Consider the following 25,401-nt stretch of genomic DNA (forward strand, 5'->3'; position numbering starts at 1 on the left):
TTATATAACATGAATTTTATTTTCGATTATTACCCGGTCAATTCAGTTTTAGTCCGTTTTTCTTCTAGTTTTCTGGCAATAGGTTCACAAAATAAACAAACAGTTCCAATTAGTAATCCTATACCAATTAAGAAAAATGAACCATGATAAGAGCCTGTAATATCTCTTAAATAGCCTACAATGAAAAAAACCTTCAATAGTTATAAATTGTCTTATCTGCTTGGATTAAATATATTAAAATCTTTGCATAAAAATATTGTAAGGTTATTCAGCAAATATTGATGGCTATAATTTATGATCTCGATTAGAAGCATAAAATTGAGAATGAAAACGAAAAAGGTGTCAAAGTTTAAGAGAAAATAACCCGTTTGGTTCTGATAACAAAATTAACATTTATACATGTTATACCAAAAATTTGTAAGGGTTCCGCGGAACCCAGCGTCTCGTCTCGCCTACTTTTGCTGTAAATTGCAGGCTCAACAAAAATGTGGAAAAAAATCAATAAAAATATTCATCTTGATACAATCTTTTGATTGTAAGAAGTTTTTGTCCAAGTTTGGTAAAAATCCAGGATAGTTTATGAATCTAACAAATGTTTTAAAAACTTTAACTGCAGACTGTTTGTAATGTTAACTGTAAGAAAATCTAAGTCCATTTAAAAGTAAAATACGGAAAAAACAGATATATTTTTTTTTTACAAAATTTACTTCTGGATACTATCTTATGATCATAAACAAGCTTCTGTCCAAGTTTGGTACAAACCCAGGATAGTTTAAGAAAGTTATTAAAATTTCAAAAACTTTAACCACAGAGTGAATATTTGTGGACGCCGCCGACGACGACGACGACGGAATGTAGGATCGCTTAGTCTCGTTTTTTCGACTAAAGTCGAAGGCTCGACAATAAAACAGTATCGAAAGTTCAGTTTACAGTGTTTATTGGTAATAATTAAGAATACGTTTATTAAAAGGATCGCTAAGTTTACCTGGATCGCATCTAAATTAATGGGCTTGGCAAACTACATCACCGTAAAAATAAAGGATGTGCTATCCCGTTTGAGATAAGTTTTCAACAGGTACAGCAAAACATCCAAACAAAATCTTTATTTGCCATTTGATTAGGGAATTTCTGTTTTGCGTTTTCCTCGGAGTTCTGTATTTTTGTGATTTTCTTTTTTTACTGTATATATATATAGTGGTATATTTAACATTGAGGGAAGTTTGGATAGCCAATAAACCATGTCCAACCCACCATTTTTTTCTTAAAATGTCCTGTACTAAGTCAGAATTATGCGCATTTGTTATCGAATAGTCCGTTTCCGTGTATGTTGGCGTTTGTTTTTGTAGCAGTTCAGTGTGTCTGTTGTTACGTTATTTTCCTGTTATAGTTGATGTGTTTCCCTTACGGATTTGTTTCAGTTATAATGGTTTATGACTATTGCACGACAGTATAATAATATTGCCTTTATTTTTGTCTATGGGAGAATTTATTACAGGTTATCTTGGTACATAAAGAAATATTAATAAGATTTCGAAGTCAAATTAATTTTGAGTGCAGATTCGATTTTGCTTTAATAAACAATACCAGTACAATGAAAGGATAGAGTCCAATTTGTTTAATTATTAACATAAAATGCGAACACTTCTGACTTACCTATGAGAAATGAATTCACCATCAAACTAACACCATGAACTTGGAACAGTATGGCAAGTCCATCAGACAGATTTTCTTGTCCAACAGCGTCCACTATTAGTAGAGGATACAAGGAAAAATAAACTCCTCCGACTAGTCCATAGGTAGCAGCATAAGCTGCAAAACTAGGAAAATCTGTATAAAATGGATTTAGCATAGCAGCGACGCCACTTATAAATATACATACACTAACAAGATGGTTCCGCCTTAGGAATCCTGAATCTGCTATCCATGCGATGGAAAACCTACCTATAAAGTCGCATACGGCTGATATTGTCACTAACAGTGCAATTTTATCGTCTGGAATATTATAGTCTTTGGCAAATGGTGGGATGAAAGTAATTGTTAATGCACTTCCAAATACACATAACAATCCTGTCACCATTAGAAGTTGAAAACTGTGATTTCTTAAAATGCTACAGTTAAATAAATTTGAACAACAAGAACATTTTGATTTTTCGTCTTCAGAAATGCTGCTATGGACAGATGGGTTTGACTTTGCAAAGCTGACAACCGTGATTGCATTAGCTATACTTCCCATACTTCCATATAAGTTTAATGCACTTCCGGACAGTTTATCTAAAACTATAGAGTGATGACTTCCAAGTGAGCGCTCTGACTGGACGCTTACTTGTGGTTCTAGCTGCACAAACATTTTAGAAGATTCGAGTTCTTCTCTTTCATTGGGGGGTGTTCCGTATGCTTTCGATGATCCGTTTGCTGTTTTAGAAGTATCTTCTTCTTGGATCAAAACAATTTCAATTTGTTTTTCGTTGGTTTTGGTATTGGTATCCATTAAAAAAGGCCTCATTAAAGCACCAGCTGCTGTTATGTGGAACAACATTGCCGACATAATCAATAACGCACCTTGGAGGCCATATGTATCGAGCAAATGTCTTATCAACAAAGGAATACAAAGACCACCGATACTGCCCCCAACATTAGCTAAACTGTTAGCTAGTCCCTTCCTCTTGTCGAAGTATGTGCTAAGTAACACTATTGCTGGTCCATATGACGCGGCACATCCGGAAGCTGAAAGAAGATTCATTTAAAGATGGGAAAGATGTATATAATATATTATGGCGGGTTTATAGCGATGTAACGTGCTGAAATTAATGTCAGGGGCGGATCCAACCATTTGAAAAAGGGGGGATTCCCAACCCAGAGTAAAGGGGGGGTTCCAACTATATGCTCCCATTCAAATGCATGGATCGGCCCAAAAAAAGAGGGGGATTCCCCCCTCCCCCCACCTGGATCCGCCAATGAATGTCATCAATTCGAAAACAAGTATAAGATAAAGTTATTGATAAGTGTATTTCACCCTGGTATACTATTGCAATACAATACAATACAATACAATACAATATTTTTATTTTCCAAATTAAAGGTCCCATTCAGAGCATCACAATGATAACAACATGACACAAACATTACAAAGTGATTAAAGAAATATAAAATAATAGTTCAAATACATACTTCAGTATGACAAATATACATTAAAGGTATATGACAAAAGATCGTTGTAAAATTAACGAACAAGATGTTTTTGACGATATATTTCATTTATTTATTTTAAAATTGCCTTATATTACCATTACAACTGGTATCACACACACACACACACACACACACACACACACACACACACACACACACACAGTTAGGAGTACCAAAAAGTAAGAAATCTAAAATAACCACAAAATAGTGATAATAACATTTTGGCAAACGTCTGTGTCAAAAAAGACGAAGGCTGCAATCTTGCTTAATGATACCGAGAATGTCAGTCCACAGAAAGACAACATTTTTTCAATGGCAGTCACTGCTAACCTTTTACGAGATTTTTTTTCAAAATATGATTCGTCGGTTGAACTGAAAAGCCATTCATCAGACGCTTTGAAGGACATTGGAGCAATCAAGTCCACAGGACACATTTCGTCATTTCAGATCATCTGACTACATCTTAATCATAATAAACAGTCTTCAAGCATACACCATAGAACAACAAATTAGACATGAACTCGTCATTTTAGATAATCTGACTGCATCTTAATCATAATAAACAGTTTCCAAGCACCCATAATAGAGCTACCAACTAGGCGTAGTTTCGACTTTGCTAGAACAGCTGACAGTCAAGTTTTTAGATCTATGAATGGCTGTCCTACTGGCCATTAGTTATTCAAATCGTATTATTATTATTTCTAATATATAAAACACAAAAAATGTTTCTTTTCATAAGTACTGATACTGCTACTTTATATCACGTCCATGGATACATCCAGTTTTACGTTGATCTCACTTCAACCTAAGAAACAAGAGAATAAATACCCTGAGAGAAAATAAAATTCAACTCACCATGTAGAATACCTTGAGAGAAGATAAGGAATGTGACTGTCGGAGCGAATGCATTCAACAAATATCCTAAAGCTGCCACAAACCCTCCAACCATTATGAGTTGTCTGCTACTAAAGTATTTGTTTCCCAATGTTAAAATAAAAAATGCTGTTGAAATATAAAATATACTGTTAACTAAAATTATCTAAAAACAAAAGGGAATGATAACTTGCCAACATTAGTAAATTAATTTAGAAATGGTACATTTACATGCCATTTACTAACCAAATACGTAAAAAGGTAGTATGTAGTATAATAATTTCTAGGTATGTGCATTTCTAATGAGGGTATCGAGAAAGTACATTTATAAAGCGTTATCATCCTTCATCTTTCATTGGCTTTTATTTCTTTTAGAAAGATGAATCCAGAAAAGCTGTAAGGATGCAACATTTTGTATATGATGATATTTATTTATAACGGGTTATGTCAATGAATCAAGCCATGTCCGTTACTAGTGGAGTGTTTGTCCCCGATGGAATATTCCGCGCAGCAGTCGCTGATTCGGTACTGAGTGGGTTTTTATCGGCGCAGTAGTCGCTACTTCGGTACTGAGTGGATTTATAACGCACTGTTAATACTTCATTCGCCATTAATGAAAAACTGTTTGTCGAGTCTGTAAGTCCCTAATTTTATCAACAACTATTCATATGATTTATAACATACGTTTGCTACTTAATTTTTCCCCCGGTTATAAACTTTAAAAAAAAATAACTAAGGTTGCAATTCATATTGTCGAATTCTTATTCTTTTGTTTTCGTTGGTTTCATGTTAACAGTTGAAACTTTTTCAAATTTGTCTTATCTTTGACAGTGAGTAGAATCTCTCTGTCTGTAAACATATATTCTGAAAATACAGAATTACATGCGATCAATCTAAAACAGAACATGTACGGTGACCTATATCTACTGCGTAAGGTTGTCTCTTTGGCAATCATCTTCTTAGTTTTAACCAATTGTTGTCATTACTGTTCTTCGGTTAGAAAATCAATAGCTCTGTTTCCTTTGTTTTAAGAATTAGTAAAGGAAGTAATATAATGATTACAACAAGGAGGTGTGTATATTTGTTATTTTCTGAAGTAAACTTACCAGAAAAACTAAACATGGCTGTCTGTATGGATAGAACAATGGATACCATAGATGCAGTGGTATCGTAAACACGTAAAAACTCAACAAAGAATAAACCAAAGGACTTCAGTGTCCCAACTATCAAAAATAGTTCACAACAGCATGCTGAAAAAAAAACTTTAATGCGTTATTCATACTACTAGTATTATTTGGATCTGTTTGTGTCCGTTGTAAAACATGTATACACAGTTCTTGTCTATCTTTCTAAACAATGCAGTTGTACCTTCTCATTGTACTTTTCATGTTAATGTATGATTCTAGTTTATCACGTTATCTTACAAACTAGTTTTTGAAAATGTCATTAACAGCAATGAATCGCATGACGTTTGACTACTCAAAATAAAATATATATTATAAATTGGTGTGTTAATCGAAAACAATATAACATGAAAAGGCTATGCTGACTCATCCATTTAGTTTTTTGATTTGATCTTAATTTTTATCATAACATTTTGACTTTTTGTGTGGTCGATTGATTCATAACAATCAATTTTAACTTCTCAACATGAAGGTGTTCCCCTACATGAAAGAGGCCAGTCAGACGAACGTGCTCCAAACGCAAAAAAATCTGCCTTGTTTTATTTATAACACTATGGTAATATACTAGTCATGCTGAAGTGTCTTATTGTTAGATTCAAAATAAAAGGTAGTCACACACTAGTACCAATTATTAAGGTTGAACATCAGAAATATATTTTCACTTTGATTGTAGCGTTCTCACACTAAATCAGTTGGAGGTGGTCTCATTGATATCGTAGTTTTAGTTATTCGTGTTGTCCAGGCTTTAGTTTTCTATGTTGGTACTAGTATTTGTAAACTTTTGCTTTGTCTGTTTTGTTTTACTTACCAAACAAAATAACCCACGCCCATCCTCTATCTGTCGGAGGGTCCGAGTTCAATCTATCTGTCGGAGTGTCTGATCCTATATCTGTCGCCAGAGGGTCTGATTGTTTAGATTGCTGTTCCTCCATTACGCTTGTTGTCGTCATACCAAATTATTGTACTCGTGTAGTCGTTCGAATAACTTTTTCACTTTAATATAAAACAAATCTGCTTAGTGCACCATCACAGAAATTTGACTTTACTGAAGAAACATTTTCGTTTCTTGTTTATTCTTTGATATTTCATTTTCTTATCTTACTATTTGTATTTTTCCCTTTTTTTTTCTTTGTTGTTTTACTGCTTTGACACACAAGGTCATATCGGACTAGCAAAAAATTACGTAGTATAAATAAAACTTTTCAATTTGGAAAGTTTACAAGAAATATAAATGTTAACCGACTAAACTGACAACCACAATTTCACTTGATATATATTCAATTTAAATCCTATACAACCAGATCATACTTTATAAGATAAATATTCAGATACCTTTCTTACGATTTGTAGATTGTCATACATGTATCTTATTTAAAACCAAGTTCCTTCATGAAACTTAGTATTTAACGTATTTTTATACTTTTTACATTTCAATTAAATATAAAACATGCGGGATGTTGTCAGGCTCCCAACCACGTTGCAGATAGATATATATAGTTTCAATGATAGAACATTGTAGACGTCAGTAAGTTCTTTAAAAGTTTATGATTACTATATAGTTAAAATCTTGTTTTACTTTTGTTTGTTAACTTTAGAACTTAGATGATTATGTTTCGACATTAAACCAAGTCTTAAAGTACTTTTTTTACAGACAGTGTAGAAATATTAAGTATTAATGCTGATATGACTTTATAATCAAAGAGCTGATAGCTCTGAGGTGGAAGAAGGTGAATAAAAGGTAACTTGAATTACCATAAAAGCAGTTCCACTAACCCAGCCTGCTTTGTTCCATTATCGTTATGACGTATTTTTTTTCTTCAAACAAGAATGTATCATAAGTACATGGATTTCCCATCCGTACAATCATTTTCTGTGTTTAGTGGACCGTGAAAATTAGGTAAAATCTTTATTTTGGCAGTAAAATTAGAAAGATCATATCATAAGGAACACATGTGTACTAAGTTTCAACTTGATTGGATTTGAACTTCATCAAAAACTACAACAACCATAAACTTTAACCTGAAGCAGGACGAACGGACAGACCAGAAAACATAATGCCCATAAATGGGACATAAAAATAGTAAGACCTGTTACATACCAAGTTCCCATGGGGGTTTTTAGTGCTCGAGCGACAACAATTTTAAAGGTTACAATTTTTAGCGAAGTATTTTGCACAATATGGATTGTCTAGAAAAAGTGTCATATTTGTATGATGAGCTTACATGCCTTTTTCTTAAGTCTGTTTGCATGATTCTAATTATTAAATTAGTAGAAATGATGAACATGTAGCTAGCAGACCAGGGTTTATTTTCTTGTGTAAGAATATATGATGCTTGTTGAAATTTCCAATTTTGAATTATGCACAAAGATGGACCTTTTACAGGTTGGGAACAACACTCCAAATTAGGGGTAACCCTCATTGGAAGAACATAACAACACACTGTAAAATATGAGCACATTTATATTCATATTATTTGATGAAACTTTCCCCAAGAACTATGCATCTATCAAGTATTAAATGGTCAATACATGTCAGAAGAATTTTGTGATGTTTCTAAACTTGTACCTTCTTTATTAATTTGCCCCCTCATTTAGAAAAGTTGTTCCAAATATTATGAATTTTCCCACTTTTGAACGGTTAAAAATCTTAAAATTTTTCTTTATTTTTTGTTTTAACTGTTACAGTAAAATGACCCCTTGTTTTAGGGACAGTCCCTCATTTAAGGGACTACACTCATAATGGGGGGGGGGGGGGGGGAGAGAAGGGGTACCAACCTGTTTGTTGGTCTTTGTGAAAAAAAGAATAGTACATTGTGCTTTAAATGATTAAATTGAATACAAAAATAACATATGTTACAACAAGTATTATGTCAATAAGTTAGTGAAAAAACTATTATTCAGTATTATCTTTATGGTGGTACTGCATCATTGAATTTTGTCAATCAGCCATGCTTTTATCCTTAAGCTGTGTAAGAACCCCTTTTGCAGATGAAAATTCACCTGCGGCAGTGCCATATTCACGATTTACAACTAGATGAAAACAACAAAGTTCAAAATCAAGCATGTTAGAATAAAAGAGGGACGAAAGATACCAAAGGGACAGTCAAACTCATAAATCTAAAACAAACTGACAACGCCATGGCTAAAAATAAAAAAGACAAACAGAAAAACAATAGTACACACGACACAACATAGAAAACTAAAGAATAAACAACACGAACCCCACCAAAAACTAGGGGTGATCTCAGGTGCTCCGGAAGGGTAAGCAGATCCTGCTCCACATGCGGCACCCGTCGTGTTGCTTAAGTGATTACAAAACCGGTAAATAGTCTAATTCGGTAGGTCATATTCATGAAAGGGAAGGGGATTGAATAATCTTTATTTAGAATAATCTTCAGAGAAAACGTTTTTGATTGGCTTATTAATTTGATCATGAGAAACACGTAATTTGATTGGCTGAACACGATTTTCTTACCTTGGAAACAAAATAAGGAACAGATGATTTTCACTAAATCATGTTTTAGAGGTGTTATTAACGATACCCTTAATATTAATATTTTTTAATAAATGCAAGGACGTATTATACAACGTCTTGATAAGAATAAAGAGAATGAACACAGGGCAAACGTATTATATGGTCGAAAGAACTCAGGACGAACAGACCAAAGGAGAACATGTAAACAGTGCGAGTCGACCCGATACTAAATTCACGCATGCGTACTACAAATATCTACATTAAAAACATCCGATTTCAAGTAAACAAACAACGTTCATGTAGATGAGATGAAATCCACAGGCACTAGACGTTCTGTCAATAGTATAAAAATATTGGCAATTGGAAGAAAATAGTGTCCATATATATAGTGCCTGTGTGAAATCTAATAATTTATATAAATAAAAGGGTACATATTTACGATAGTGATTGTATTTTTCAATCCTAATTTACAAATTAAATGATTTAGATGTTTAATCATATGTAAAAATCGGTGTCAAGAATCGGAAGTTGTTATGAAATTGTAATGCACAGAAACGGATGCGGCATACGGAGGTGGTATATGGTTTTAAAGTCAACACCATAGGTCTTCAGATGACTTAAAGTCTTCTTCCACCAAAAATCTTCCCAGAATAAAAAACGAATATATCAGAATAGATACTTTAGTTTTATAATGTGAAAAAATATGAAGTGAAAGTTTTAGAAGTTATTTAGGATCCATCACATATTAGAGGGTCTGGATGAGTGGGGGGGGGTCTGTTATTCTGTAAACATTTAATTTTTACCCCTTTTTTCTCTAATCTTTAAAAAAATAACCCCTTTTTTCTCTAATCTTCAAAAAATTAACCCCTTTTTTCTCTAATCTTCATTTTTTGGCCTTTATTCTCTAATCTTCATTTTTTAAGGGCATTATTCTTTAATCATTTAACCCCATCCAAACCCTCATATTAAGTTAAGAAACTGAGACATTTATGATCGACACATTCTTTAAGGCGACAAATATGAGAGGTAGATCTTTTAAGTGGTCAATGCGTACAGCGGCTATTAATAGGTTGAACAATATATCGTTCATACCATGAAACAACTATATTAAAACAAACACGTACAAATCTGTGTGTATTTGCAATAATTATGTGTAGTAAATGACCTCTATTAACGATAAAATACGTAAATAATTAATAATGTTATATTATCACAAACTTTGCAAGCTTTCGATAAAAAAAAAAAACAATTCAGACACGAGGTTAGTCCTGATTACCTACCCTTGTGTGTACCTGATCAACGGTGTGATATCCTGTCGCTGACGTTGTGTCAATCATCATAACACACGCACAAATTATACTGACAAGATAAAAACACAAACTAACATATACACATACATGTAAAAGGAATCAATAGTATAACGGATAAAAACAATCCCATATAATTCGCTGAAGTCCCTTGCGAAAGTATAAAACGGTAAGGCATTCACTCGTCGTGTAGATTACGAAAGAAATTGTCAATATTCTCTTCTTATCTCTTGGGGGTGTAGATGGGGGTGATAACAAAAATTATAAACAAAATTGAAAAAGATGTCTTGTTTTGTAGTATTTAATGGTGGTATATAACAGAAATTCATTTTCCGGGTGAGAACTAGAAACATTCCAAAGTATCAAAGAGTAATTGGTATATATATACATATCAAAGAGTAATTGGTATACATATACATATCAAAGAGTAATGGGTATATATATACATATCAAAGAGTAACTGGTATATATATACATATCAAAGAGTAATTGGTATATATATACATATCAAAGAGTAATTGGTATATATATACATATCAAAGAGTAATTGGTATATATATACATATCAAAGAGTAATTGGTATATATATACATATACCAATTACTCTTTGATACTTTGGAATTTTTTCAGTTTTCATCTATACGGCATTGCTTTATATATTTTTGAATTCGTCGCAGTTCTTAAAACGGCTTAGATTATCAGATTAAACAACCGATCATTATAAATTTCAAGACGAAATATCAAATTGATGCTTAATGCGGAATCTAGAAAAAAAGATAGAACAAAAAGTCAGTCTTTAGCTTGTTGTTCAGTTGGAAAATGTAAATAAACTCCTCATAGATAACCAGGATATGAAATGTAAATAAACTCCTCATAGATAACCAGGATATGAAATTGTGTATTTGCACCAGACGCTTGTTTCGTCTACAAAAGACTCATTAGACGCTCGAATCATAGAAAGTTTAAAAGGCCAATAAAAAACGAAGTTGCAGAGCAATGAGGACCAAATATTTCTTAAAGTTTTGTCAAATACAGCTAAGGCTTATCTGTGCATGAGGAAGAAAAGCCTCAGTATTTCAAAATTCGAAGTTTGCAAACAGTTAATTTATAATTATCAACTTATCAATGATAATTCATGTCAGCACAGAAGTGCAGAGTACTGGGCTGATGATAACCTCGGGGAATAAAAACTCCACTAGCAGTGGCATCGACCCAGTGATTATAATTTAACTAAAATTGAAGTTTTGTATTTGCGCCAGACGTTTCGTCTACAAAAGACTCATCAGTGACGCTCGAATCAAAGAATGTTTAAAAGGCCAATAAAAAACGAAGTTGCAGAGCAATGAGGACCAAATATTTCTTAAAGTTTTGTCAAATACAGCTAAGGCTTATCTGTGCATGAGGAAGAAAAGCCTCAGTATTTCAAAATTCGAAGTTTGCAAACAGTTAATTTATAATCATCAACTTATCAATGATAATTCATGTCAGCACAGAAGTGCAGAGTACTGGGCTGATGATAACCTCGGGGAATAAAAACTCCACTAGCAGTGGCATCGACCCAGTGGTTATAATTTAACTAAGATTGAAGTTTTGTATTTGCGCCAGACGTTTCGTCTACAAAAGACTCATCAGTGACGCTCGAATCAAAGAAAGTTTAAAAGGCAAAATAAACTACGAGGTTGAAGAGCATTGTGAGGACCGAAAATTCCAAAAGTTTTACAGCTAAGGTAAACTTTTCGTGAGGTATATAAATACTTATAGAAATATACTAAATTTAGTCCTGGTATCTATGATGAGTTTATTTACAACCACTGGGTCGATGCCACTGCTGGTGGATATTTATTTCCCCGAGGGTATCACAAGCCCAGTAGTCAGCACTTTTTATGCTGACATGAATTGTCATTGATATGGTTATATTTATAAATTTACTGTTTACAAATTTTTGAATTTTTTTAAATACTAAGGCTTTTCTACCCCAGGCATAGATCACCTTAGCTGTATTTGGCAAAACTTTTAGGAATTTTGGTTCTCAATGCTCTTCAACTTCGTATTTTATTTGGCCTTTTTAACTTTTTTAGATTCGAGCGTCACTGATGAGTCTTTTGTAGACGAAACGCGCGTCTGGCGTATATACTAAATTTAGTCCTGGTATCTATGATGAGTTCATTTACAACCACTGGGTCGATGCCCCTGCTGGTGGAGATTTATTTCCCCGAGGGTATCACAAGCCCAGTAGTCAGCACATTTTGTGCTGAGATGAATTGTCATTGATATGGTTATATTTATAAATTTACTGTTTACAAATTTTTAAAATACTAAGGCTTTTCTACCTCAGGCATAGATCACCTTAGCTGTATTTGGCAAAACTTTTAGGAATTTTGGTTCTCAATGCTCTTCAACGTCGTATTTTATTTGGCCTTTTTAACTTTTTTGGATTCGAGCGTCACTGATGAGTCTTTTGTAGACGAAACGCGCGTCTGGCGTATGTATTAAATTTAGTCCTGGTATCTATGATGAGTTTACTACCACTCGGTCGATGCCACTGCTGGTGGAGATTTATTTCTCCGAGGGTATCACAAGCCCAGTAGTCAGCACTTTTTGTGTTGACATGAATTGTCATTGATATGGTTATATTTATAAATTTACTGTTTACAAATTTTTGATTTTTTTGAAATACTAAATCTTTTCTACTGCAGACATAGGATCACCTTAGCTGTATTTGGCAAAATTTTTAGGAATTTTGGTTCTCAATGCTCTTCAACTTCGTATTTTATTTGGCCTTTTTAACTTTTTTGGATTCGAGCGTCACTGATGAGTCTTTTGTAGACGAAACGCGCGTCTTGCGTATATACTAAATTTAGTCCTGGTATCTATGAGGAGTTTATGTTATAAAATATTGCATTACTCGAATCACGGAAAATGAGAAAAGAAAATATATCCCAAAGTTATTCGTCTTTTATCCATCAATTGGAAATACAACTTTAAAATTTTGATGGACTCAGTCGAGGATTATGCCAGGCAATGTGCTAAACGTGAAAAGGAAGACGTAGACACTCTATCCGAATGGATTAAGGCAGTGAGGTCGTTAATACAAATCAGAATTAAGAAACTGAATGGGTCCATCAATGCCCATGCTACGTCAATCTATAAAGACCCAAATGTTGCTAAACACTTATCCGACCTCCATGATAAATATGTTGTTGTCCCCGCAGACACAGCCCCAAATAACATCGTTTTTGTCTGTAAAAGTCACTACATTAATTGCTTGATAAACGAATTAGGTATAGACAATTCACTTGGAAACTCAACATATACCCTCACGACACTTACCAAAGAGGAAATCCTGGATAATCATAGGTCTGTTCTTCAACCAAAGATGAAGAACTGGATCTTACATCACTGTATTGGATACCTAAACTACATAAGTGTCCTTACAAACAACGGTATATTGCTGGGTCTTTCAAGTGCTCCACGAAACCTCTTTCTAAATTATTAACATCTATTTTATCAGCAATCAAAGACGGGCTTCAAAGTTATTGTGAAACTGCCTATTCTAGAGGTGGCGTGAATCAGATGTGGATACTTAAAAATTCCAAAGATCTTTTAGAGTACATACAATCTAACTCTCTTTCATCTTGTAACAGTATTAAAACATTTGACTTTTCTACTCTTTACACAAGTATTCCACATTCCAAACTAAAAGACAAATTGAAAGAGTTAGTATTACTTTGCTTCATAAAAAAGAATGGCCAACGTAGATACAAGTATCTTGTCTTAGGGAGGCATAAATCATACTTTGTAAAGAATCACTCTGATTCAAACAAAAAATTCTCTGAAACCGATATTATCAAGCTGCTTGATTTCTTGATTGACAACATATTTGTAACGTTCGGAGGACGTGTTTTTCAACAGACTGTCGGCATCCCAATGGGAACAAACTGTGCCCCTCTACTTGCCGACTTGTTTCTTTACTATTATGAGGCTGACTTCATGCAGGAACTTCTTAGGAAGAAAGATAAGAAGTTAGCAATATCCTTTAACTCTACTTTCCGCTATATAGATGACGTTCCTTCACTAAACAATTCAAAATTTGGTGACTATGTGGAACGCATCTATCCCATCGAAATGGAGATAAATAAAATAAAATTGAGAAAGGAAATGGTGAATATGTCAAAGCGACAACCACCCGACCATAGAGCAAACAACAGCCGAAGGCAACCAATGGGTCTTCAATGTAGCGAGAATTCCCGCACCCGTAGGTGTCCTTCAGCTGGCCCCTAAAATATGCATAATAGTACAGTGATAATGGACGTCATACTAAACTCCGAATTATACACAAGAAACTAAAATTTAAAATCATACAAGACTAACAAAGGCCAGAGGCTCCTGACTTGGGACAGGCGCAAAATTGCGGCGGGGTTAAACATGTTTATGAGATCTCAACCCTCCCCCTATACCTCTAGCCAATGTAGAAAAGTAAAACAATAACAATACGCACATTAAAATTCAGTTCAAGAGAAGTCCGAGTCTGATGTCAAAAGATGTAACAAAAGAAAATAAATAAAATGACAATAATACATAAATAACAACAGACTACTAGCAGTTAACTGACATGCCAGCTCCAGACCTCAATTAAACTGATTGAAAGATTATGTCTTCATCATATGAATATCAGGTACAATCCCTCCCGTTAGGGGTTTAGTATCATACTATCATAAAATATATGAGAAGAACATAACCCGTGTCATGCCAACAACTGTTTTTTTAGAAATAAATGTGTTTAGTTCCGATGCAAAGACCCTATCAGTGAATCAATGTTAAAGCCAAAATATGCAATCTTTAATGACCTGACAACAGTATCGTAACTATATCCCCTTTTAATAAGTCTATTTAAAGGTTTTGTTAGTTTCTGAGGAGAATACTGACATTTTTGTGCTTTATAAAGAATATTTCCATAAAATTTTGGATGTGAAATACCTGAACGTATAAGATGTCTGCATGTTGAGTTATATTTACGAATTATTTCCTTATACCGGTGATAAAATTTAGTAAATGTTTTGACCAGTTTGTGATATCGAAAACCCTGGTGTAATAATTTTTCAGTAATACATAAATTTCTCTCGCTAAAATCTAATACATTGTTACATACACGAGCGAATCGTACAAGTTGAGATATATAAACACCATAAGATGGTGACAAGGGAACGTCACCATCTAAAAATGGATAATTAACAATAGGAAATGAAAAATCATCTCTTTTATCATAAATTTTTGTATTAAGCTTCCCGTTTATGATATAGATATCAAGATCGAGGAAAGGGCAGTGGTCATTGTTATCATTAGCTTTATTTAAAGTAAGTTCTACAGGATAAATTTCTTTAGTATACATACTGAAGTCGTCATTATACTACAGATACAATTAAGTCGGCTTCATATCTTGACTTACATCTACAAATTGACAATGAGGGTCGGTTGAAAACAAAACTTTACGACAAAAGAGATGATTTCAGCTTTCCAATTGTGAACTTTCCATTTCTAAGTAGAAACATTCCAGCAGCACCTGCATACGGGGTATATATCTCCCAATTGATACGATATTCCCGTGCTTGCATTTCCTATCATGATTTTCTTGATAGAGGGTTACTGCTCACAAGGAAGCTATTAAACCAAGAGTTCCAAATGGTGAAGTTGAAATCATCCCTTCGTAAATTTTACGGACGCCATCACGAGTTGGTTGACCGTTATGGAATAATCGTTTCACAAATGATATCGGATATGTTCCTTACGTCGTAACTACAATCCCCTTCCCTTTCATGAATGTGACCTACCGAATTAGACTATTCACCGGATTTGTAATCACATAAGCAACACGACGGGTGCCGCATGTGGAGCAGGATCTGCTTACCCTTCCGGAGCACCTGAGATCACCCCTAGTTTTTGGTGGGGTTCGTGTTGTTTATTCTTTAGTTTTCTATGTTGTGTTATGTGTACTATTGTTTTTCTGTTTGTCTTTTTCATTTTTAGCCATGGCGTTGTCAGTTTGTTTTAGATTTATGAGTTTGACTGTCCCTTTGGTATCTTTTGTCCCTCTTTTTTTATTCCTTATTATAATAATAAATACTATGTATTCCTTATCATAATGATAAGTAATAGTTCCTTTCACAGAAACGATCAAACGCTGAGATCATAAACTAAACATGCTGATGATTGACAATTTTTATCAGATTAAAGGGTTAAAAGAATATTCTGTCAAAGAAGGTCATCATCACTGTTTAAACTCTGTGTTGTTCATTCAATGTGTGGGTTTTTCACAGCCTAGAATTGTTCTACAAATGCCCGTATTCGTTGTAACATAGGACACGAGAAACAATGCTGTAAAATGTGGTGCTTAAAGATCTTGTTGACATCGGTACATGTACTATTTCGTCACCGCGATCTGATAAGGTTATTTTATCTCTATAATTAAGTCGTTTTCTGATAGCATTCGTTTGCCATACTTTCGTTGTCATCCTCGATTCGACTACATTAGACAACGAGTAATTTTAATTATAACATGGTTTTCCTTCTGTTAAATGGACATCTAATTAGAACTTCTCTGACATACATTTTGCCACTAATGGTCTGTCTTCCAGTTACAACATGAGCTTTTCCATTTTTTCCATTTCGTTCTTTTATAAAAAAAAAAACCACGCGACTTCGTACGAACAACGACAATGAAAAAATATGATACCTTATATATAATATCATATTGCAATGACATTATGTTATCCGTCGTATGAAAAATATACATAATATACATCACATGAAATGGAGTAAAAACAAAATCAATAAAATATATCACATACAATTGAGTAAAAAACTGAAATATAACGAATTGCAGACTCATTTTAAGAACATATCAGGTTCGGGGACTATTCATTCAATAACACATGATATATATGACTTTAGTATATCATTACTTGTCGACCACGATCAAACCTACTTATGTAAAAATAAAGTGAAGGGTTCCCCTACCGAGCCTAACTTGTACTAAGATAAGTTATTGGAACTTTATTAAGACATATAACTGCTAATATTAACCACAGCAATCTGTAAGAAGGTAAAAACTGAACTATCATTGTTATGAATTTTCCCTCAGTGATATTTAGACGAAAGTACATAATTAAAAACAAAATGCATTATAATTACATAATAGGCAAATGTTAGTAAATATTTGACAATGGAAAACATTTGATTTCTTCAATTGATTATTTTTTTATTGAGCATAAGGGGACAATCCTTGATTTTCGGAGATGGGGGAGTGGAGGGGATTGGATGGAGAAAGGCACTTGGGGAATCTACTCAGCTAGAATATCTGATACAAATAAAACTTGAATTAAATTCTTAGCGACCAAGAAAAGGCAGCCGGAGATAAAATGTCGAGCATTAAACCCCTTTAGTTTTAAGACAACGATTTTTTGGGCAAAATCTTCGTGGAATTTTATGAAACTTAACATGAAGCATCGTCGTGATCCCTCCCTTTCCCTTATTTTTGTCGGATTAATGCTATGATATATATGCAGCCACCATTAGCGTAGGGTGTTACAATTTTAGTCCTGGTATCTATGATGAGTTTATTTACAACCACTGGGTCGATGCCACTGCTGGTGGAGATTTATTCCCCCGAGGGTATCACCAGCCCAGTAGTCAGCACTTTTGTGTTGACTTGAGTAATCATTGATATGTTCATAATAATAGATTAACTGTTAACAAAAATTAGAATTTTTGGAATACTAAGGTTTTTCTACCTCAGGAATAGATTACCTTAGCTGTATATGGCATAACTTTTAGGAATCGTTAGTCCTAATTGCTCTTCAATTTCGTACTTTATTTGAACTTTTTAAATATTTTTTTATTCGAGCGTCACTGATGAGACTTTTGTAGACGAAACGCGCGTCTGGCGTAAGTGTAAAATTTTAGTCCTGGTATCTATGAGGAGTTTATTTAGATTATTTCTAGGTTTGTTTGGTTTTTAGACATCAATAACTTTGTGAACATTCCAATTATATCTTTGCAAAATTTAAATCAAGAGGTAGCACTCTAATTTTAATCATTCACTTAATTGTTTTAAACATATATTTGAACATAGAGTCTCGTGAAACCCTTACAATGTTTTTAAATCAAAAGTCAATAACAACCGTAAGATATTAGATGTTTTCGATGATTTTTTGGAAAAATAAGAGGACATGGTATGATTGTCAATGAGACATCTTTCCATCAGATTTCAAATAAGCAAATATAAGCAATTAAAGGCCACCGTACAGCCTACAACAACGAGAAATACTCATACCATATATAGTCGGCTAAAAAAGGGCCCCTCCATACAAAAATGTGAAGTAATACAAAATAGAAAATTAACGGCCTGATTATAACAAAACAATGAAAAACAAATATGTCAGACTACCTCAGGAATATATTACCTTAGCCGTATTTGGCACAACTTTTTTTGAATTTTGGATCCTCAATCCTCTTCAACTTTGTACTTGATTGACTTTATAAATATTTTGATATGAGCGTCACTGATGAGTCTTATGTAGACGAAACGCGCGTCTGGTGTACTGAATTACAATCCTGGTACCAGTGATAACTATGAACCAATAACAACCACTGCGTCTGGTGTACTGAATTACAATCCTGGTACCATTGATAACTATGAACCAATAACAACCACTGCGTCTGGTGTACTGAATTACAATCCTGGTACCATTGATAACTATGAACCAATAACAACCACTGCGTCTGGTGTACTGAATTACAATCCTGGTACCATTGATAACTATGAACCAATAACAACCACTGCGTCTGGTTAAAATTAAGTTACAGAAACTAAGAGTCAATTCGGCTAAAACGGAAAACAACTTGGTACAAAATTGTTACAGGCGCAGTTGTAGTAATAATTGGATTATTAACATCATATACTCTGGTCTGTAGTTTTTGTCCAGACTTATCCAGACTAGTTAAATAAACTCATCATAGATACCAGGACTAAATTTTTTTATATACGCCAGACGCACGTTTCGTCTACAAAAGACTCATCAGTGACGCTCGAATTCAAAAAAGTTAAAAGGGCTAAATAAAGTACGAAGTTGAAAAGAAAGTCATACTTTTATTTGAACGATTACAACAAGTGAAGATTTCTAATGTTATGTGCAAAATAAGATTGGCGTATCACATGGTTCGAATTTTGGTCTGTGTTAGTATTCCTTTTATTTATCAACCACTTAATATTGAAAATTCACAGATAAATGTTTATGTGAATGATTTTATGTTATAGTAAATGTAATGATGGACATGAACTAAATTTAAGCCTTTGTTTATGTGAATGATTTTATGTTATAGTAAATGTAATGATGGACATGAACTAAATTTAAGCCTTCAAAAATACATTTACTCATTGTAAATTGTTTAGCCCCTAATCAATTTATGTTTTATAACACTTAATCTGTAACAAATTATTCAACCTATGCCAACATTTTTTCATACTATTTTATACCTAAATTTTAAAATGTTGGCATAGGTTGAATGAACCGGTTATTTTGACACGAGTCCACAAAGTATATAAAGTTCGGAGAGGAACCGCTAAAAACTCTAAATTACCCATAAATCTAGCTCCATAAAGAGGTCTCGGGCACCTGTCGACCTCGCCTAAGTATGACTCCGGTCATTGTCACATTTACAAATTACATGTAAATTAGATGTAGAAGAACAAGCATTGTATACGTTTATCGTTAAGTGACTGCTTTGATACAACTATCATAAAGTCTGAAATAAACTGATTATCGTTAAGTGACTGCTTTGATACAACTATCATAAAGTCTGAAATAAACTGACCGATTTTATTCAAGAGTAAAAACAATAAGTAAAATCACATAAATACTAATCTCTGAGGAAAATTTAAAACGGAAAGTCCCTAATCAAACGGCAAAATCAAAAGCTCAAACACATCAAACGAATGGATAACAACTGTCATATTCCTGACTTGGGACAGGCATTTTCTTATGTAGAAAATGGTTGATTGAACCTGGATTTATAGCTAGCTAAACCTCTCACTTGTATGACAGTCGCATTAAATTCCATTGACAACGAAGCGTGAACTAGGCAAACAGACATAATAGGTGAATTTTATAATCTTAATCACAAAAAAAAGCATATATGTATTAACAAAGAAGCACATAATGGCATACATTTATAAAAGTACAGATCCACTTCATATATGTCAAAATTACCAAAATGCGAGACATATCTCTGTTATAACAGTTTATTGAACAAGCAAGTGAAGAAAGTATTACAATTGTAAATATTATTAACCATTATGTGGCGAGATCACATAAGTGCGCCTTCTGTAAATTAGCTGTTAATTTATATCATACAAACGATAAGTACAGAACAGCGTTGACCATGATTGAAATAAAACTCTTTTTTTTTTAGTCAAATTTTATCTGTAAAATGATTTATATATATTTAACAACTAAGTAATCGTCTAAAGTTGGAGGTGATTCTAAAATAGAATCCCATGATAGGATTGGTACCACAAATCTTGATAGAGTGTTTAACTAGGAGATCGACTCAATAGAATAACTATAACTTTGGTCCTGTAATAATACGCCTTATCATTTATTACTTCGGATTGATGTGTTCAATGTTTATGGCGTTTAGATACATAAATATGACTATTATCAACACTGGAAATTAATCAACTTAAGTTAATAAAGATTGTTATTATAGCAGTCAATACACGGGTATATATATACAAGTTAAGTTGAAAGCACAAGTAAAAAATTAAATTTCACAAAATGAAGTATGTCTTTGGAGTTGGGCTTCTTGTATTCTTTTGTGCACTGGTAAGATTTTGTTGTTGTTGTTACATTTTATATTAACCTAAAATAAATTTATGCGTAGTTTTATATTTCAAATTATTTAACAAAATAATTAGGTTCTCGCAGTTTTTAGAATTTGTATTATGTCGCAGACATACAACTTCGGTGAAATAGTCTTATATATACTTGTCACAAAAAAAGCAAAGATACACAAGTTTGAACTCAATCTTTCCAAAGAATATAATAAATAGGAAAAACTGTTAAATTATCCAATGAAAAACATTCCGATGATTTACTAAGCAAATGCATATCATTTAAAAAAAAAAGTCTGACTTAATTTGATGGTTAGTAAATACCGTGCTATCGAATTCAGCGTGCAAATTTGTTTTGCGGAATATGATGACAAAAATCGGCACTTAATTTAGAAGATGAGAATTACGAATTTAAATATCTGCAGAAACATTTAATTTTTTTAGCAGACCTTGTTTTACGTTTAATATCGATCTTTTGAACTTTTGGGTAAAAAAACAATCTTTGAAACAACAAAAAATGGGGAAAAATTCACGGATTTGCTTTAAATCAACGGTTTGACAAGAAAATGATACTCTAGTTAAAACACGCATTTGGCAATTATTTACATTGGTACCAAATTACATAACATATGGAAAATACATTGCTTTTCTTTTGTTAACTAGTAAAGAGTATATTAGTTGTGCTCGAAATACGTTGAAAATTTCTTTTCTTTAAAAATAAAATGCAAGTGCCTTTAATTTATTTGACGAAAGTCTACAGAACAATTATTGCGTATAAGTTTCTAATAACACTTTCGTGTTACAGTTTTAAACTATCGTTTAACATTACTTGCCGCTTCAGTTTGTTTTATTTCGTAGAAATTTACTTTTTCAAATTTTTTAAACCAATTCATTTTTATTATTAAATTGAAAAGAACTTGTACTTGGTTTTAAAAAATCTGATTTATCATTAAAATATTTTTAAGGTGTTGAAGACTGAAGGGAAAAGAAAATGGCAGGTAATACCAGAAGTCCATGAGATTGATATGGTTAACCCCGTGGAACCGGAAACGCGTATCACATATAATGACGAGAATACTGTAAGTTTATACAAATAAAATGACTAGAATACTGTAAGTTTATAAGGAGATGTGGTATGATTGCCAATGAGAGACAACTATCCCCAAAGTTCAAATGAAGAAATAATTAGCTACAATATAACTTTATAACTTAATCGTATAGTCGGCTATAAATTTGTTTACATAATTTCATAATTATTTTTTTTTACAATAAGATACTATAAATATTTGTAAATTATAGGAGTATTCAGTTAACTATCAGATTTTTTATGGATAAGGGACAATTTATTCCTTCTTTTACAAATTTATAAATATGGCCGTTTATATACACAATTACGTCATCATAGGATTCCTTTGTAAAGTTCGTCATCGTTTGTCGACACTAAAAACCAATATGTTACAAATTCGAGGGGAACCAACAATATCTCGGTCGTGACGATGCTCCCCACCCCCTTAATATAATTAGTAACATTTCAGTTGTCCTAACTGAGCGGGGTAGGTACTTCTTACTGTTTCAGAGCAACTAAGTGTATCCCGGTTCGTGCTCCCAACTCTTCAAATCACATCATGATATTGTAGATGTTCTATTCACAGTAGAATTAAACGATATTAAGCCTTTAAAGTTATTTACGGCAATATTATATCGAATCAGGCCTCATTTTGGTCAATAAAACGCTTTTTTATTTTGTTTCATAATAGTATGCTTAATCATTTGGCTCATAATAGAACACTTTGTTCAATTGATTCTCCGTAGAACGTGTCGTTCATTTTGGTACAAAATAGAAATCTTTGTTCGTTTGGTTCATAATAGAACGCTTTATTTATTAGATACTTTATGTCAGTCATAAATTGTTTCTGCATGCAAGACATTTTCATTGAATCAATACACAATTTTATTTAGGGACCAGCTGAGTAAAACCTCCTCCAGGTGCGGGATTTTAATTCTCGCTGTGTTGAAGACTTGTTGGTGGACTTCGCCTGTTGCTTGCTCTTTGGTCGGGTTGTTTTTGTCTTTGACATATTCTCTATTTCCATTCTCAATTTTGTAATAGGTTTAAATGTAAATGCTGCACACATGCGATGTGACTGGGAGCACGATTCATGCCATCTTGAAATCCTACACAAATAGGAGGACAATGATTTGAACTTATACTTAAAAACCACTTAAAAGAATCAATAAGTTAACTGTTTATTTTCTCCCTTTTTGGAGCATATGATAAAAATATTATAACATGTCATGTTTCATATCATATTTATTGTTTTCCTTTGGAATTTTGACTTTTACGATATTAAACATTCCATTTCAGAAAATGACGGCAATACACGATTCAGATATCGACTCTTGTTTTTTGACTGACTATGACCCCGAATGGAACCTCAGTGGTGAGGAAAAGACGAAAATTTCTAAATCAATGGTAAGTATTTTCGAACCAGCAAAAAATGACGCGTTTACCAGAATAACAACATTAGTAACAGGACGGTTGGCAAAACTGGAGCAGGTTCTTGCATATTTGTAAGGACCGTTTGGCAATAAAAGAATTGGTACCTGAATGGACAATAATAAAGCAGGTATTTGAATACCTGAATGGAGCACTAAGGAAGATGTGTGTTTTATAATTTTATTCACAATATCAGTTTTTATTAACACGAACAGAATTAAACTTACGGTCTAAAATACCTTTACTTTTACAAGCTCTGATCTACTGAGGTCTGCACTAAACTTACGGTCTAAAATACCTTTACTTTTACAAGCTCTGATCTACTGAGGTCTGCACTAAACTTACGGTCTAAAATACCTTTTCTTTTACAAGCTCTGGTCCACTAAGGTATGTATAAGTTGGTATAAATTATTTGCTAATACTACTTAAATGCTCATGAGCTTCAAAGCCCTAAGTATACAAAACATCGCATTGACGAGGTTCCTGGCATAGGACAGGCACAATAACATATATTTACATGACAACAAGATGAATATGTGTTCTGAAAGTTTAGAACGATTTAAGAATGTAATTAGGTGAAAAATACAAAAAAAAAGATATAGAATCTAAAATTGATTCTCTAAATCATAGGAACAAAATAAGCTAAATTATTGATAGATTATGGAGCCCTTTTTCGTCATTTTTTTATATGACAGGGCTAGCACGGACTTTTACCTTATGTTAGCATTGGTATAATTTCGGTTTATTTAAATCTGGAATCTCCTTACATTTTTTTAAATGACCTTTTGTTGTCTATTTAAGTTTTATATGAAAAGAAAAATGGGTGTTTAAATATTTATTTAAGGCAGAATATGTTATTATCTATCATAAAACACGGAGTCCAATTAGATAGTTTTAACATGTTTTAATTTATTTTTATTTCGACCTTCTGCTGCTAACAGACACACAAACAATCAGATAATTTTAAAATTATTTTTTATTTCATTTCAGCCTTCCAAAACCATCAAATCACCGATTGAATTTCAAAGATTTAAAATTAAAGTTGGTGACGTCATTTCATCAATGTGCAGACGACATAAGCTGTTCTGGATGACAAAACCGCGGATTCCTCCAAAACAAGGTCCAATAGTACCACAACCTCTCTCTCATCATATTGCTGCTCACCCAGTGCCACATCATGGCGTTCCTCATCCTGTGCCACATCATGACGTTCCTCATCCTGTGCCACATCATGGCATTCCTTACCCAGTGCCACATCATGACATTCTTCACCCAGTGCCAAATCATGGCGTTCTTCACCCAGTGCCAAATCATGGCATTCCTCACCCAGTGCCACATCATGACGTTCCTCACCCGGTGCCACACCATGGCGTTCCTCACCCTATGCCACATCATATGAACCATAAATCAGCTCCATATAAAATGGCAGTACCAGTTCCGGATACATATGTCGTCCCCTCGAAAAGAATAATAAGGAAAGATGTCGAGATTGCTCCAAACAGTGATATGGCTGATGAATATATCATTCCACCTAAACGAAAAGACTTCCGATACCAAGACTGAGGAATAAACGAAAAGACTCCCAACACTAACATTGAGGAGTAGACAAAATGGCTACCAACACCAAGTTTCATATAAAAAAGCATCTATTGTTTGAAATACATAGATTTTCATTTGCAAATAGAAATACAAGCTTTTCGGAAAATGAAAAATGTTATTGGTATAAATGTAGGCTACATTGGAATAAAAATTATGCATTTGCCAGAAATCAAGCAAAAAAAAACATCATCTTCAAATGATTTTAAAAATAGCTATTGACAAAGTATAAAAACTGCTTTTGTCATATTTTATATATGTCTTTCATTCGTATACACATTTATACTAGAATATGTCTTTCATTTGCATACACTTTTTACTGTTTTCATTCACATACACTTTTATTAAATAATTTATTATATACTGGAAAATAAAAACATTGCAATTTCGTT

At 33.3% G+C, this 25,401-nt stretch overlaps 2 protein-coding genes across 8 annotated transcripts; one reads left to right on the forward strand and one right to left on the reverse strand.

Moving 5' to 3' along the window:
• Positions 1 to 10,231, reverse strand: LOC139518123 (monocarboxylate transporter 13-like). Of its 6 annotated transcripts, none has more exons than XM_071309798.1 (6): positions 10,119 to 10,231; positions 6,055 to 6,239; positions 5,169 to 5,312; positions 4,045 to 4,191; positions 1,654 to 2,724; positions 1 to 175 (listed from the first exon to the last, which is right to left on the reverse strand). In XM_071309798.1, exons 2-6 carry the CDS (start codon positions 6,194 to 6,196, stop codon positions 30 to 32), a joined length of 1,650 nt encoding a protein of 549 aa, XP_071165899.1. In that variant the 5' UTR covers positions 6,197 to 6,239; positions 10,119 to 10,231; the 3' UTR covers positions 1 to 29. The 6 variants fall into 6 exon arrangements, with proteins under 6 accessions (XP_071165899.1, XP_071165902.1, XP_071165900.1 ...); XM_071309801.1 differs by having other exon boundaries at positions 5,169 to 5,464; positions 6,072 to 6,239; positions 10,002 to 10,136; XM_071309799.1 differs by having other exon boundaries at positions 10,002 to 10,136.
• On the forward strand, positions 10,088 to 25,401 carry LOC139518124 (uncharacterized). Of its 2 annotated transcripts, none has more exons than XM_071309804.1 (4): positions 10,088 to 10,197; positions 21,882 to 21,995; positions 23,282 to 23,389; positions 24,404 to 25,401. In XM_071309804.1, the coding sequence occupies exons 2-4, from the start codon at positions 21,942 to 21,944 to the stop codon at positions 24,974 to 24,976; spliced, it is 735 nt and encodes a 244-aa protein (XP_071165905.1). In that variant the 5' UTR covers positions 10,088 to 10,197; positions 21,882 to 21,941; the 3' UTR covers positions 24,977 to 25,401. The 2 variants fall into 2 exon arrangements, with proteins under 2 accessions (XP_071165905.1, XP_071165904.1); XM_071309803.1 differs by lacking the exon at positions 10,088 to 10,197 and adding an exon at positions 20,784 to 20,908.

This window comes from Mytilus edulis, chromosome 3 (assembly GCF_963676685.1).
Source record: "Mytilus edulis chromosome 3, xbMytEdul2.2, whole genome shotgun sequence".
Taxonomy (NCBI): domain Eukaryota; kingdom Metazoa; phylum Mollusca; class Bivalvia; order Mytilida; family Mytilidae; genus Mytilus; species Mytilus edulis.